The following is a 13938-nucleotide window of genomic DNA, read 5'->3' as shown; positions in this document are numbered from 1 at the left end:
GTTTATTATGATCATGCAGACTTCAGAAGAAAAGTCTTTTTTTTTTCATCTTATATAAAGGAACCTGCTTTTGGATTCTTATTTCATGGGGATGAAAACATTCATCTTGTTTGTTATACATTGATACAGTTTGTAATTTAATACCAGTTTAATCAGCTAGGCATGATTGTGTGAATCTTGATCAAAGTTTTATAAATCTAACAGGATATGTTAGTTATAGCAAAACTGTGTTGAGTATTTGATTCCAAATTCTTGAATATGTAGATAGGTGAAAGTTTATATTCTTCAGATAATTGGAAGACGAAATATATACTTTATCGACTATATAATATACATTTATAATTATCAAAAATGTCCTAAACACCTAATTGTACCATCATATGATAATAAATGTTTTTTAAAGGGATTTGCTGAATAGATAATTAAGATCACTAGCACAGAGTAAAACATTTCTGTTTCTTACACAGGGCGGTGGACCTGACAGCGATACAGTTCTTAACTCAGCATCCATGGCAGGCGGCATGATTGAGGGTAATTTACACCCAGACTTTTTCAGGTCTTATGGTTTTTCAAGACGGTTTCAAGTAAAAATGGTTCATTTTTATGCAAATATTTTTTAAGAACCATGAATACAAAGATTTGTTTGCAAATTCACCTGAGTATAAGCTGAATGATATCACAAACATATTTCACAGTACAATATGTACTTGCATCTAAGATTGGAATAATACCTTTTTTATTCTTCCAGATAAGACATTTGTAGATTTAACAATCTTGCAAGCCAAAGATCTGATGCCTGCTGATCGTAATGGTAAGTTATTGATCATAATAATAATACATTATAATCTTTTTAAAGGCACAACAGCTTCTAAAAAGAGTTTTTTTTTTTTTGAAGAAAGAGATTCACCTGTTAAGATAAACACCTGGGTAATCCTGACAGTTTTAAAGAGGATGTGGAATTGTAGAACATTAATGCATACTCAACTTATTTATAATTTTCTGACTCTGTAAAGATTTGACTTATTGATATTTTGATTTTCAGGCCTAAGTGATCCTTACTGTACAGTTTTGATGGGAAGTAAAAAGGTGTTCAAAACTTCAGTGAAGAAAAACACACTTTTCCCAAAGTGGAATGAGAGCACTTCCTTCCAAGTACTGGAAGACAACCACTTATTGGAGATTGTATGTCTTTGTTCTACTGATAACACTTTGAATTATTTTAAAGTACATTGTACAGAATGTAATTTTGTGATGTTTTCTTTGATTTAAATTAAATGTAATTTTGTGAAGAAAAAGGACAAGACATATTACAATTGATTTTAATTGTATTTTACAGTTTGTTTATGACAAGGACATGATTTCCAAAGATTTTCTTGGCAAAGTCATATTAACACTAGACAAACTGAAAGAAATTTCTCATAAGGTAAGGGGGAGAAAACTAATGCAATTTTACATCAACTAATGACATCACTTGTTGATGAAAATGATTGCAATTTTTAATAACGTACAAATGGTTGATATATAAAATCTTAAGCTTCAGTAATATTCTTTCTTTGTTGAAAACTTGAATAAGGAGACTGTCCTGTCGAAGGTTGTAAGCCATTTGGAAAAGGTATAAAAGAAGAATCTTTTGTGTTCTATTTTAGGGTACAGCTGAATGGATTCCTTTACAGAGGACAAAGTCTGGACAAATTCAGATTAAATGTACAGTGACATGTACAAGCTCTCTGGTAGGTGATCAGTTGTACTGTGACTTGTAAAAAAATAATTAAAACTGTTCCATGTACGAGGGGTGTTAGAAAAGTTCGCGGACACATTAAATTACAGAAAATCTATTGTGTACTGTGAAGTATGACCTATGTCTGAATGAATTCCTACATTTTGTTTATTGGTTTGTAAAAAATCAGGTTCATGTAATAAAATCTTAAAATTTTACAACTATTTTTACTATGGGGTTTTGGGATTCACGGAGCAATCACTTGACGTAAGCGACGCGACAACCAGATTTCAACCCTTTAAGCTTTGTCGCAGTTCTATAAATCTTTCATTTCTTCAGATTTTTCTTATCTTCTTTCTACTTTAAAATTGTATATCCTTAACAAGACATATTACTTTTCTACTATAATGTCTTTTGTACTATTTCGGATATTGAGATCTTAAAAAATAAAAAAAAAAGTTTATGCAGTCAATCGATCAGGTATGGAAACTATGCAAAACCATATAGGCGCAATGCAACGTCCATGCGATAGAGGGGTATTGAAGTAACGAATGGAGTTAATCATTCAAAATGTTACTCTTTCCATTCTTATGAAGCTACAACCATTTAAAAACTTGTTCTTTGTATGTGTAGTATATTCCCGGCAGCATCTTGAACATCTTTTTTAGATATTTTCCTGTCTGCACACATAATTTTTATGTAGTGCAGTGCTCCATGACTCTCAATGACGTTCCGATTTTTGGCTGTATTTTTACGCGTCGATCATTTATAAACGGCTATAAAACAGTCATATACCCTCCAATTTAGTTCAAAATTTCTCCTAGTGACATTTCCTGCATACTTTAGCGGTAGGTAAAATATCATAAATCTCTTGGCACCACAATTGTGCACTTTTTAATTTTAATAAAGAGTCTTTGTGATGTAAACGTGCCAAAATGTAGCATGCTCCATGAAGCAAGATTTATCAAAATAAAAATACCGTATATTTTTCAATAAACACCGGAGAGCACCAAATTCTTGTATATTTATTGGAAAAAAAGCTCAAGATTATATTTGGAAAGTTTGACCGGTTTCGAGGAAATAAAGCGCTCACAATAGAACTTGTCCGCGAACTTTTCAGACACCCCTCGTACAAGGCCATTAATACTGTGACATGTTCCAGCTCTGGTAATATGACATGTACAAGCTTTGCTATTGTGACATGTACAAGCTCTGGTACTGTGACATGTTCAAGCTCTGATACCATGACATGTTCAAGCTCTGGTACTGTGACATGTTCAAGCTCTGATACCATGACATGTTCAAGCTCTGATACCATGACATGTTCAAGCTCTGGTACTGTGCCATGTACAAGCTCTAGAACTTTGACATGTACAAACTCTGGTACTGTGACATTTGGTACTGTGGCATGTACAGGCTTTTGTGCTGAGACATATACAAGCTCTATGGTACTGTGACATGTAAAAATTCTGGTATTGTGACATGTACAAATGCAACTATGACATGCACAAGTTCTGGTACCATTACATGTACAAGCTCTGGTACCATAAATTTATTATTTTCTGTATTTTCAATTTTAATCTTTGAAAGCTAGATTTTGAGAAAATAGAACAATTATGAATTTGTTTAATTACAGGAACTGATTTGATTTATAATTTGATTGCTAACTTTAAGAAAATGTTGCTTATGCTACACAGGAACCAGTCAAGAAGTCCCGTTCTTTGAGGCGGAGCAAACATCCAAACTCTGGGAAGAATAACAATGATGTCTTCTTACCAGTTGTGGACACAGTACATGTAAACCATTTTCAAATCATTTATGTTCAACCACTGGCTACGTAATTTTCAATATAACTGAAAGACAGGCTTAAGAATGGGCTTCATATGTATAGTCAAAGGGAATAGGCAGGGGGCTTGTCCCTACTTTTGAAAGGGGGAGTTCAAATGTATCAGATAGATAAATACAATTATTTCCTTTCAGAAAAGTATTTAGGATATTTGTATGAAATACAGTGCATAGTAAACAATTGATGAATGAAATTTTTAGCCCTGTGGCTTAGCTTTCCTGATGATAATTTGTCTGTTGATTACAGCCATTATTGTGAACTTATCACATTCTCATCTTCTTCTCTAGACCCACTGAACCAATTTCAACCAAACTAGGCACAAAATATTCTTGGGTAAAGGAAATTTAATGCTCAAGGTTTGTTCAAATGAAGTATTATATTCTCTTCTAAGTGATTATCAAGGCAAAAAGGGAATGGTCATTTTATAAACCTGAAAAATTTGGTGGCAAAACAGGATAAAGATTTTATAATTGGTGTAAAAATTCTACTCCTCACATCTGCTCTGTTAAGTCCCCCTGCCCCCTTTCCACCTTTCAGATCTCTGACCTTGCTTTTGATTATATACACACTCTCAAATTTATCACAATAATGACATTTCTTTTTATTATAGTTTAATATAAAGGATTTATAGAGTAAAGTCTTCGTATGAAAGAGGATGTTAATTTTATTGACAGGAATCTGATAAAGGGGAGTTATCTTCAGGGCTGGATTCCACGAGCCCTCTACCCCCAGACAGTGTGAATGGAAGCTCCCCCAAATCCTCAGAGGGACAGATCTCCCCAACAAGGGAGGAAATATCATTCAGTCCCAGTAACCAACAGATTATTCCAGAAAAAGTGCAGCCCGTGACCTCGACCCCATCAGCTAGCCAGCTTACCGTGAACCCTGAACTTAGGTTACGGAGGTCAGCCTCAGATGTCAACGTGAGCAAGAAGCCAGACAAACAGACAACAGGCTACTCAGGGATGCCGACAGCCTTAACTCTTAAACATACAGACTCGTGAGTAGAAATAACTGGTATTAAATCACTTATGTAACCCCATATAGTATTAAACCTGTAGCTATTACACTACAATATGACAATTGGTATGAAAGATATTGTGGACTTTTTAGTAACAATAAATTTGCTGCTGATTTTTTTCTGGTATTACATGTATATTCTTTTATAAATTCATATTAGGAAACACTTGTATTGATAAAAATAAAAATACAATACTCTCTTGGTGTTTTGTAAGTTTTGTTAAATTTATATTAAATGTATTTCAGGAGCAACTCCATCTCAGCATTGAATCATGATGATACTATCTCTATAGGTAAGCTCTCTGTTTTCTGTTATACATTGTTCTTGGAGTTTTCAACAGAAAATATCAATGTTGACTAATGCTACTGGTTTATTGAATTAAACTTTAGATGATGTATTAACCATAAGATATACAATGATCTCGAAGTTTTTGAAAAGTATTGCAGCAAAGGTTGCATTTCATTTCTTGAATTTAAAAAAATATTCTAGTTTTCAAATCTGACATTTATGGAATAGTACAATGTACTTTACCAGCAATAAAATAGAAATGAATACTTTTCATTTTAAAATCATGAAAAAAATAAATCAAAATGTTCTTCTTAGATGTAAAGAAAAATATAGAGTTTACTCTGGGTTGCATATATAGTGTCATATTATAATGATAATTCAAAGGAAGCTTACTTGTACAAATAAATCATGCAAAACATTTAATGAGTAAATAACTTGTAAATGTGTGTATATATTATAATTTTTATGCTTTTTAAAATGTGATTTGAAATAAATATAATATTAATATCCCAAACTAGAATTGTAAAATATCTGGTTACATAAATTTTCAGAAAATTACTAAATGGAAAAAGATTGTCGGAAATGAAAATAAAAAAGTTCAGAAAGGATAAACAGAATTCTGGAAATGAAATGCAGCGAAACTATTTTATGAAAGCTAGAGTAAGATGAAGTACATGTAACGTACTTGAAGAAATCAATTATCAGAATTTCATGTTCTTCAGCCTTGGAAATAAAAAGGTTTGCATCAATTACTGTAGTCACTAGTTAAAGAATGTAAAACAAAACATATTTTAACAGTGACAGCTAAGGCTACCCCAGAGAATCATGGGAAAAGTAAGAAATGTTTTGTGGTTGTACATGTATTTAATATGTACAGTAAATGTGTATTGTGACCTTCACAAAGTTATTTACAATGTAACTTAATATGCACAGTTTATAATATAATGTTTTAAAACAGCCTGTGAAATTAAAAATAAATGTACCAGTAATGTGAAAATGTTTTAACATGTGTTAACAATTACTTGATTTATTAACTTTTAAAATTCCAACATTTCCTCTGCAACAACAGACAGAAACCTGTGACAAGGTATTACTGTTAATGGCATGAACATGTAATGCTATCCTTCCTTAATTTTGGAGAGAGAGAGAAAGGGAGAGAGAGAGAGACAGACAGACCTGTTTACTCTTACGATTTTGTCATATTTTGTACAGGTTTTTAGTTTAAGATATGTCTCATGTTTTACTTTTATGAAAATACGGAAATCGGAAGTACCTTCGTCTGGAATTTAGCAGTTAGTTTTCGTTATGATCTGTCTTTGTTTCAACCTTTGTTTCAATCTGTTCTTTTGAATTGCTAAAAGAGAGAAAGATTTCAAACAATTAAGTGATGTCGGGTTGCCAAAATGCTGTGGTATTATAAATTGACGAAGAGAAGTTTTTGTAATCAGAAAAGCAGTTGTTCTCTTTTAAAATATGTAAAAATCGATGGAAAGTTTAATCTAACTGGCAAATGCCAAATCTCATGGAGAAATCTGATCAAAAATACTGAGAGATTACGATATGGGTAAACAGGTCTGGAGAGAGAGAGAGGAGAGAGAGAGCAGATTGGGATATTCCTTCAGCATGATAAATACAGTGTACACAGTTTTTATATAAAAAAGTTTCTTGCCTACTTTATTTACCGGGTAGATTTTATCATGAATGGAATTCAGTCCTGATTATCCTTTCCTCAGACTTTGATATGAAATATTTTATTATAATTGTTCTAACATGTAGATCAAATAGGTGCATGCACATGCATAGGTACTACAAATACTAATAAATAGAATTTAGAAGTACAATCATAGAAAAATGATAATACTCTATATAATAACTGGTGATGATGAATTAATGCTGTATTCATCAACTAATTTCATCAAATTTGTTATTATTATAATACTGTATTATATCAAAATTCTAAAGAAAAATCATACATATTTATAAATATAGTTAGAACCTGACAGTGTCTTTGTGTTAGCTAGGAAAAGTTCCATTCAAGTCTTAATTTTTCATTAAAACCTGCATCTAATTTATTTAAGAAAATTAAAAATCCTTTTAAAATTGTAACATTAAGATTTTTTTATACTTATGTATAGTACATATATGTATGTGGTCTTTTTTGTAAATTGTGCATGCAATAAATCTACATGTACATTAGAAAAATTATTTATGTCTTCAAATTATTATACCAGTAGGATTCAATGTTCAAAGAATGTATTCTCTGAAATTCTTAGGCTGTTAAATACATCTAAATAGATCAAACAATTTTTTTTTATATTTTAAAAACTTTCTGCTTTTTCTTTATTCTGCATTAAGGTTTTTAGGGTGAACATTTTTTTGAACTTGTGTAAAACAATTTATATCAATTACATGAATGAGTTTTTTAAGTCTTAAACAGTATACTCCAAAAACAAGCAACATAGAAAGAAAGCATTTAACGATAAATTTTCAGCTCTGACATCCTGGGAAAAAAACATTTACCTGTTTCTCTGATTAAAGTTTGTTCTTCGCCTTATTTTACCAAAACTGCAAGAACACTATCAAGGTTAAAAAGATATTGTATTCTAATCTGACAAGTAAACATACATCTTTTCGGAGGATCCAGTTAATGAACTTAAGGACAGAAGATACATTTTTTTCCCCTAAAAAATCATGAAAATAACTAAACCATCTTTATATGAAAAAAATAAAAGGTTCTAATTGCATACTTGATTATAATTTTTTTTTTATTCAAGGTTTAACAATAATGTCCTGTAAATTGACAACAATTTCAAAAGGTTTATAAGACTGACAACAAACAGTTAGATTTTTCAACATCATAGACAGTTTACAATTGTTTTTATCTTTCCTTTTGCTAGAACCTGTGCTGTGTATAAATTCAAGAGCTAAAATTGATTTCCATGCTTAACCTTTATGTCGTGCTTTCCAGATTCCTCTGTAGCCGGTCATGAGAAGCTTTACAATGTGTCCGGGAAGATTCTGGAGGTCAGTGGACTGAGGCAGAGCTCTGGGAATATTTACATCAAGGTCCGCCTGGAACAGTAAGTACACATAAGCTGCCTAGAAGTTTCTCCCTAAAACCTACTCCTTTAACACTCATAACCTTATAAAAATCCTTTGTTGAATGTAAAAATTCAAGTGTAATTTAATGATTGAGTGTTTTTAATACAGTATTTTGAAATTAATTGTCAGCAAATATTAATTTTGCAACTAACCTTCAGATAGCTACACTACAGGTAATGCAGAGAGTGAGGCAAAAATTGATGCATTACTTTGTGCCAAAATTTTACATCTAAACATATGAAGAAAGCAGTTAGGAATCCTAGTCTAGGATCATCACATGATTATAAAGGCTCATAAAAGTAAATTTTCAATTTTTATTCAATCCAGCCACAGACAAAAGCACAGGTATGAGTTGTTGTATAGTGATCATGTCAGTTGACAGCTGTATCCCAATCTGTTCATCAAATTTCAGTCATCAAACAGCTTCATAGAGGAACATTTTACACTGGTGATTGGTTCACGATTAATGACACCTATAGCCATTCTGTTAGAATTCTGTGTTGTAATTCACTTGTTTGAATCAGTGTGCTCTCTTTTAACAATTTGATTTTAGAACCTGTCAATCTCTGCCAAGTGTCTTTCATCACTCTTCATGTTTCATAGATTTAGTATCAAAGTCAACCTAATAAGGAAAACTAATATGAAAACTAATACAAAAATAAAACTTTGTCAGAATGGGTGAAGTTTCAATACAGTTTGTCAGGTAATATACAAGTTGGTCATTTATTGACTGAGTTGAAGGTAACATACGTTTTGACAGGGCCCAAGAACCAAACCATCTGCCAAAGGCAGACAGTTTGGTTCGAGGGTCCATCACTGTTGAACACCATTGAATGAAAATGAGATTAAGCTTTCTCATTGTTGAATGCCAATGAATGAAAATGAGATTAATCTCCGCCCATTGTCTGAAGTAAGCAGTCCAACATCTCACTCTGCGGTCAAACATCAAATTTTTTTTATGCCCGCTCAGCGAAACATTAGAAATCTTAGCCTTTTTCCTATATATTTGTATAAGAACAAATTTTCAAAGGTATAACAAAGGCCTTGATTTAAGCAATATACCGGTATGTCATTATTTTTTATTAATATTTTTAGCTCAGGAAGCCGATTGAGATTTATTCACCATGGGCGGGTTATCGCCAAGTCCTATCTGTTTCCTGTAAGTGCCTCAGCTCTCAATCAGCCATTTGAGGTAAGTCAACAATCTTCTTACTTATTCCTTATATGAAGTGGTCTCCAATCTCTATTCCATTTTTTTTTTTTGGATACTGTATGATTTGATTTAAAAGGTTAGTCCTGGTAATAATGAAATATTTATAAAAGGTTGACCGTGGTGCTGGCGTCAGTGGGAACACACACCTTATCTTTGACATCAAGAGTGAAAACAAAGACCACTTGGCCCAGAAGTCCTTTAGATTAAAGGAGTTGTTCTCAGGTAGGGTCTACAAGAATCAAATATGGCAAGCTACTTCAAATTGTTGCTCATACAAATCAATATATGTACATGTACATTTATAAGTAAAGTTGGTAGGGTTAAGGGAAACAACTTGCATACAGATTGACATATATCCATTAGAATTTTCAACTTTTGTTGGAGTGGCCTGCATGGCGCAGTGGTTAGAGCTTCTGCTCTAGAATTGCAAAATAAGACCTTATAAACTGAGGTCCCGTATCCCAGTAGGTGCTGGCACCAAAAAGATCCCTCACTGCTCAATGGCCCTGAGTGCTGAGCATAGAACGAAATTTGTAGCTATCCACTGGCAAATGGTGGCGTCTCCATGTGAGTGAAATATTCTCAAGAGGGACGTTCAACAACATACAATCTATCAATCAACATTAGTTGGAAGTTACTAGCATCAAATTTCCTCTAATTTTTTTATTTACCGTATATACTCGCCTATAAGTCGGTATTTTGGGAGTTAAATTTTAGTCCAAAAGTCTATGTCCGACTTCTGGGCGAGTCATAAAAAGATATTTTTCTAGATGGCGAATCATAGTATTCAGTAAACATTTTCAATAGCTATTGTTGAACAAAGTATGGATACATTATATCATTTATATATTAAAAGATTATACATAAATTACATGAATTTTATATACATGTATTTAATAAAAAAATTATTTTTAATCTTAAGAGGGCAGAATTTATTTTTTATGATTCAAAGTTGAATATCGACTTTATTTCTCAAAATATTAATTGAAATCAGGGTAAAACATCAAAGCATTTATTAGAAATTGTCATCTGATTCTGGAAAAAAAATGTACCGACTTATAAGAGGGTCAATGCCAAATTCCTGCCAAATAACTTTTAAAAAATACAACCGACTTATAGGTGAGTATATACAATATCTGAAACTGTATACAGAAAAGTTTACTAGATCTTTAAATTACATGTATGTGCTTATTGTAACTAGCATAGAAAGTTATCTGTTTTTAATCCTGCTGCTGCGTGACTTTCAGATTATGTAGAAGGAGGGGTGGAAAAATGGCTGCAGCTTTCAGACAAGGCAGAAATAAAAGTGTTTTTGACTCAGGGAAAGCCAAATCCCCGTCTTGTGAAGAGACACAGTGGGATTGGGAAATCCTTGTCCTTCAGAAAATGAAAATAGAAAAAAAATTATTCTGGATGGACAATGTGTGTGTTCTAATTATTATTAGATTTTGTTTATATTCTTGTTTTTTTTTACATATAATTTAGATATTGGACACAAAGGTGTTATAAATGTGCAATTTTATGAAACCATTTTCTTTATATTTCCTGCAAGTATTGTATTCCTTTATAGTTGTAAAATTATAGTATAAACATATAGTACATGTAATTGGTGTTTGCTATCACAATTCTAAGTACCCCTTCCTTTCTGCCAGAAAAATGGTTCTTTTTGTTATTTGTTTTATACCTCATTATAGGCATTTTTGGAATCAAGTGTATGTTTTAGTGCTGTATGATGTACTGTAAATATATAACATTTAGCAGTGTATTTTATTCAGCGATTTAAGCAGGAACTTAATTTCCACCAAACATCATACACTCCATAAATACATGTAATACATTTACAGTATAGCTACAAATATATGTTTATATACATGAACAATTATAAATGTACTGTTCATAAAATAGGGAAGAAGAATGTTACAATGTATATCTCCTTTGTTTAGTCAGTTGTGCATTTTTGTGATTACTTTTGTAATAAGTATATTTCGATTTTATACAGAGATCTGTGATTAATAATGTAGATTTTGTTAGCTACAACATGTATCACATCAAATGTATCAGTGTTGAGAGCAGATGCATTTTCTAAAACAGCCGGGTGCCATTTTGATTAATTTATACAAATAGTATATTGTTTGTTAAATTTACACCGTGTTTCAAAGAAAACTGTGCTATCCCTTAACTGTGATAAACAAAATAAGATAGTAATGAAATTAACAATATTTCAATTTCCTTTATTTCATTTAGATATTTTTTCAGTAAGCTGGAAGCTTCTTGTTATGTACATTATACAATTTTTCTAATATATACAGTACAGTGTACATCAGTTAAATAACACAAGTTATTTCAACTGTAGCAAGGTAATACAAATTTATACGTCATTTTACATATTTATAGTTACTTACTAGATTTTAGATCAGTGTAAATAGAAACAATCTTTGGATTACAAAAAACATTGTACATGTACACTATATCTTGTATATTAGACTCAGCTGTCCTTCCATAATGCAGTTTTGACCATGTATAATATTTATTTGCAATTTGGAGCTCACCTGAGCCTTCGGCTCAAGTGAGCTTTTATGATCGAAATTTGTCCATTGTATTTTGTCATTGTCTCCGATATTGTAAATTTTTCTCTATCTCATCTTCTTCTCCAGAACCACAGGACAAATATCAAACAAACTTGGTTGAGTATCATTAGGTAAAGAGGATTAAAGTTTCTTCAAATGAAGGGCTAGGTCTTCCTTCAAGGGGAGATAATTACAAAATCGTGAAAAATTGATGTTATTTTTTAAAAGTCTATAGAACCAATGGGCCTGGATAGATAAAACTTCAGTGGAATCATTGTCAACAGCAGCAAAATCATGATTGGTCATATAAATTTATGTGATAGCATATGACAGGTTGTGAATATTCATGTTTGTACCAATCATGACCCCTAGGTTAGGGTGGGGCAACAATGAAGTTCGAATTTGTAGGTAAGTGGAAACTATTGTGGAAGCAATCTGGGGTAGTGTAGATTCTGAGTTGTTCGAATCATGACCCCTGGGGGTAGGGCGGGCCACAATACATATAGCAAGGGGGGAAATCTTGTGAAGAACAGCAGGGCCAACTTTACTTAGGTGAGCATTGTGGCCAATGGGTTTCTTGCTTCCGGATTGGTCTGCACATTACCAACTTTTTATTTTATCAATACCGGTAATATGATGAAATTCGGAATGTGTCCATCTCAAAACGGGTGCCAATGGGCCTGAGAACCATATTAAATTTATCTTTTGTACCCTATTAAAAGTCACTGAACTGAGAAAGTAAAATGCAGTTCAAAACTGTCAAATATAATTCTAAATGCTTTGAAAAATATGCATTAATTGTAAGAAGTAAACTTTTTGTTCTGACTTTATCATTGTTATCAAACTATCAAAGTACAACACCATCTTCCAAAAGATGATTTAGTTAATGCATTAAACCCGGGGAAAAAATGACATATTTTTCTGCAAAAAACTCCCTGGTTCCCAGGACTTACCTAATATATTCGCCTATGTCAGATTTTGGGGAGTTAAACTTTAGTCCAAAACTCTATGTCAGACTTATAGGCGAGGTATAAATATGTTGGTATTTTAGAAGGTCAATATTTCTAAACAAGCTTGAAAAATACAACCGACTTATAGGCGATTATATACGGAAATTGTCTTACATTTTATGCAAAAGCCACATAATCTTTTGGATTGATTGATGTTGTTTTCTGTCCAATTCAAGAATTTTTCACTCATAAAGAGAAGTCGCCATATACCAGTGTAGAGCTTCAAAATATGACCTTAAATACTTGGCACTCAGATGCTTAGCAACCACTTTATTATAAGTTCACTGTCTGAACACATATTTGAACAAAATGTGGATATGATTCCTTCTGCAGAGTTTATTAAGAATTTCCTATTTCAGCATCCAGTTGTAAGATATTAAAAGAAGTTTTGAAAACATACACGATACATGCAAAGCAGTTTACAAAAAAGCCTAAACTGCTCCAACCCAGATTATATCGGTTTAATTTGGGTTGCTATTTTATTCACCCCTTATAATTTAATTTTCAATCATTAAGTATAGAAAACAAGTCAAGAAGATTGATACGTTTTTGACGTAAGTCATTGTGACCTAGGCAACCCAGACTAATTTTTTTATCCAAACAAATGATGCGTTGCAACCAAAATTAATTTATTTAGGAATGGACTTGCTCCTAAAACTTGAACCAGGATGATGCTAAAAAACTGGGACAGACAGAAAAACACCCAGTTAAGTGATCCGACAGAGCCACCCTCCTCTACATGCTGCATTTCATTTTGGGAAATCTGCATTGCATTTCCGACATGTTTTATTTCATTTCCAACAGTTTTTCTTTTCATTTCCGACATATATTTCTTTTCATTTCTGGAATTTTTGCAAGGTACCTCTCAGGCAACTTAATGTTAACTAAGTAGGTCGAAATGGAATTTTAAAAGAGTTTATTTCAAGCCAACTTTGGATAAAATATTAAAAAAGAGATTAAAACATATAACAATTCTGGAAATATAGATCTACACATGAAGCACTAAGTCTAGTTAAAAAAGTTCAATGCGCATGCAATTTTTTCATAACATTTATTGTTCACCAAAATGTTAATGGCTGCACCGAACTTATATTCAAGACATTTGATACACTATAATATATTCAGTAATAATTTTCATCAGTGAATCATTCAATCCTACTTTCATTACAGAAAA

General features: G+C 32.2%; 1 protein-coding gene across 1 annotated transcript; it reads left to right on the top strand.

Moving 5' to 3' along the window:
• Nucleotides 1–467: 467 nt before the first annotated feature.
• On the top strand, nt 468–11659 carry LOC134259707 (uncharacterized; the record flags this gene model as incomplete). Its single annotated transcript, XM_062742299.1, has 12 exons — nt 468–531; nt 749–811; nt 1043–1182; nt 1337–1423; nt 1647–1730; nt 3415–3513; nt 4238–4563; nt 4830–4876; nt 7841–7952; nt 9070–9166; nt 9298–9409; nt 10435–11659. Coding segments are annotated over 12 exons (1374 nt in total), but the record flags the coding sequence as incomplete, so codon positions are not given.
• Between the last annotated feature and the right edge of the window lie 2279 nt (nt 11660–13938).

Source organism: Saccostrea cucullata, unplaced genomic scaffold (genome assembly GCF_032062105.1).
Source record: "Saccostrea cucullata isolate Sc308-1 unplaced genomic scaffold, CSIRO_AGI_Scuc_v1 ctg12914, whole genome shotgun sequence".
NCBI classification, from domain to species: Eukaryota; Metazoa; Mollusca; class Bivalvia; order Ostreida; family Ostreidae; genus Saccostrea; species Saccostrea cuccullata.
The sequence above is the reverse complement of the archived record's forward strand: the minus strand, read 5'-3'. Positions and strand labels throughout refer to the sequence as shown.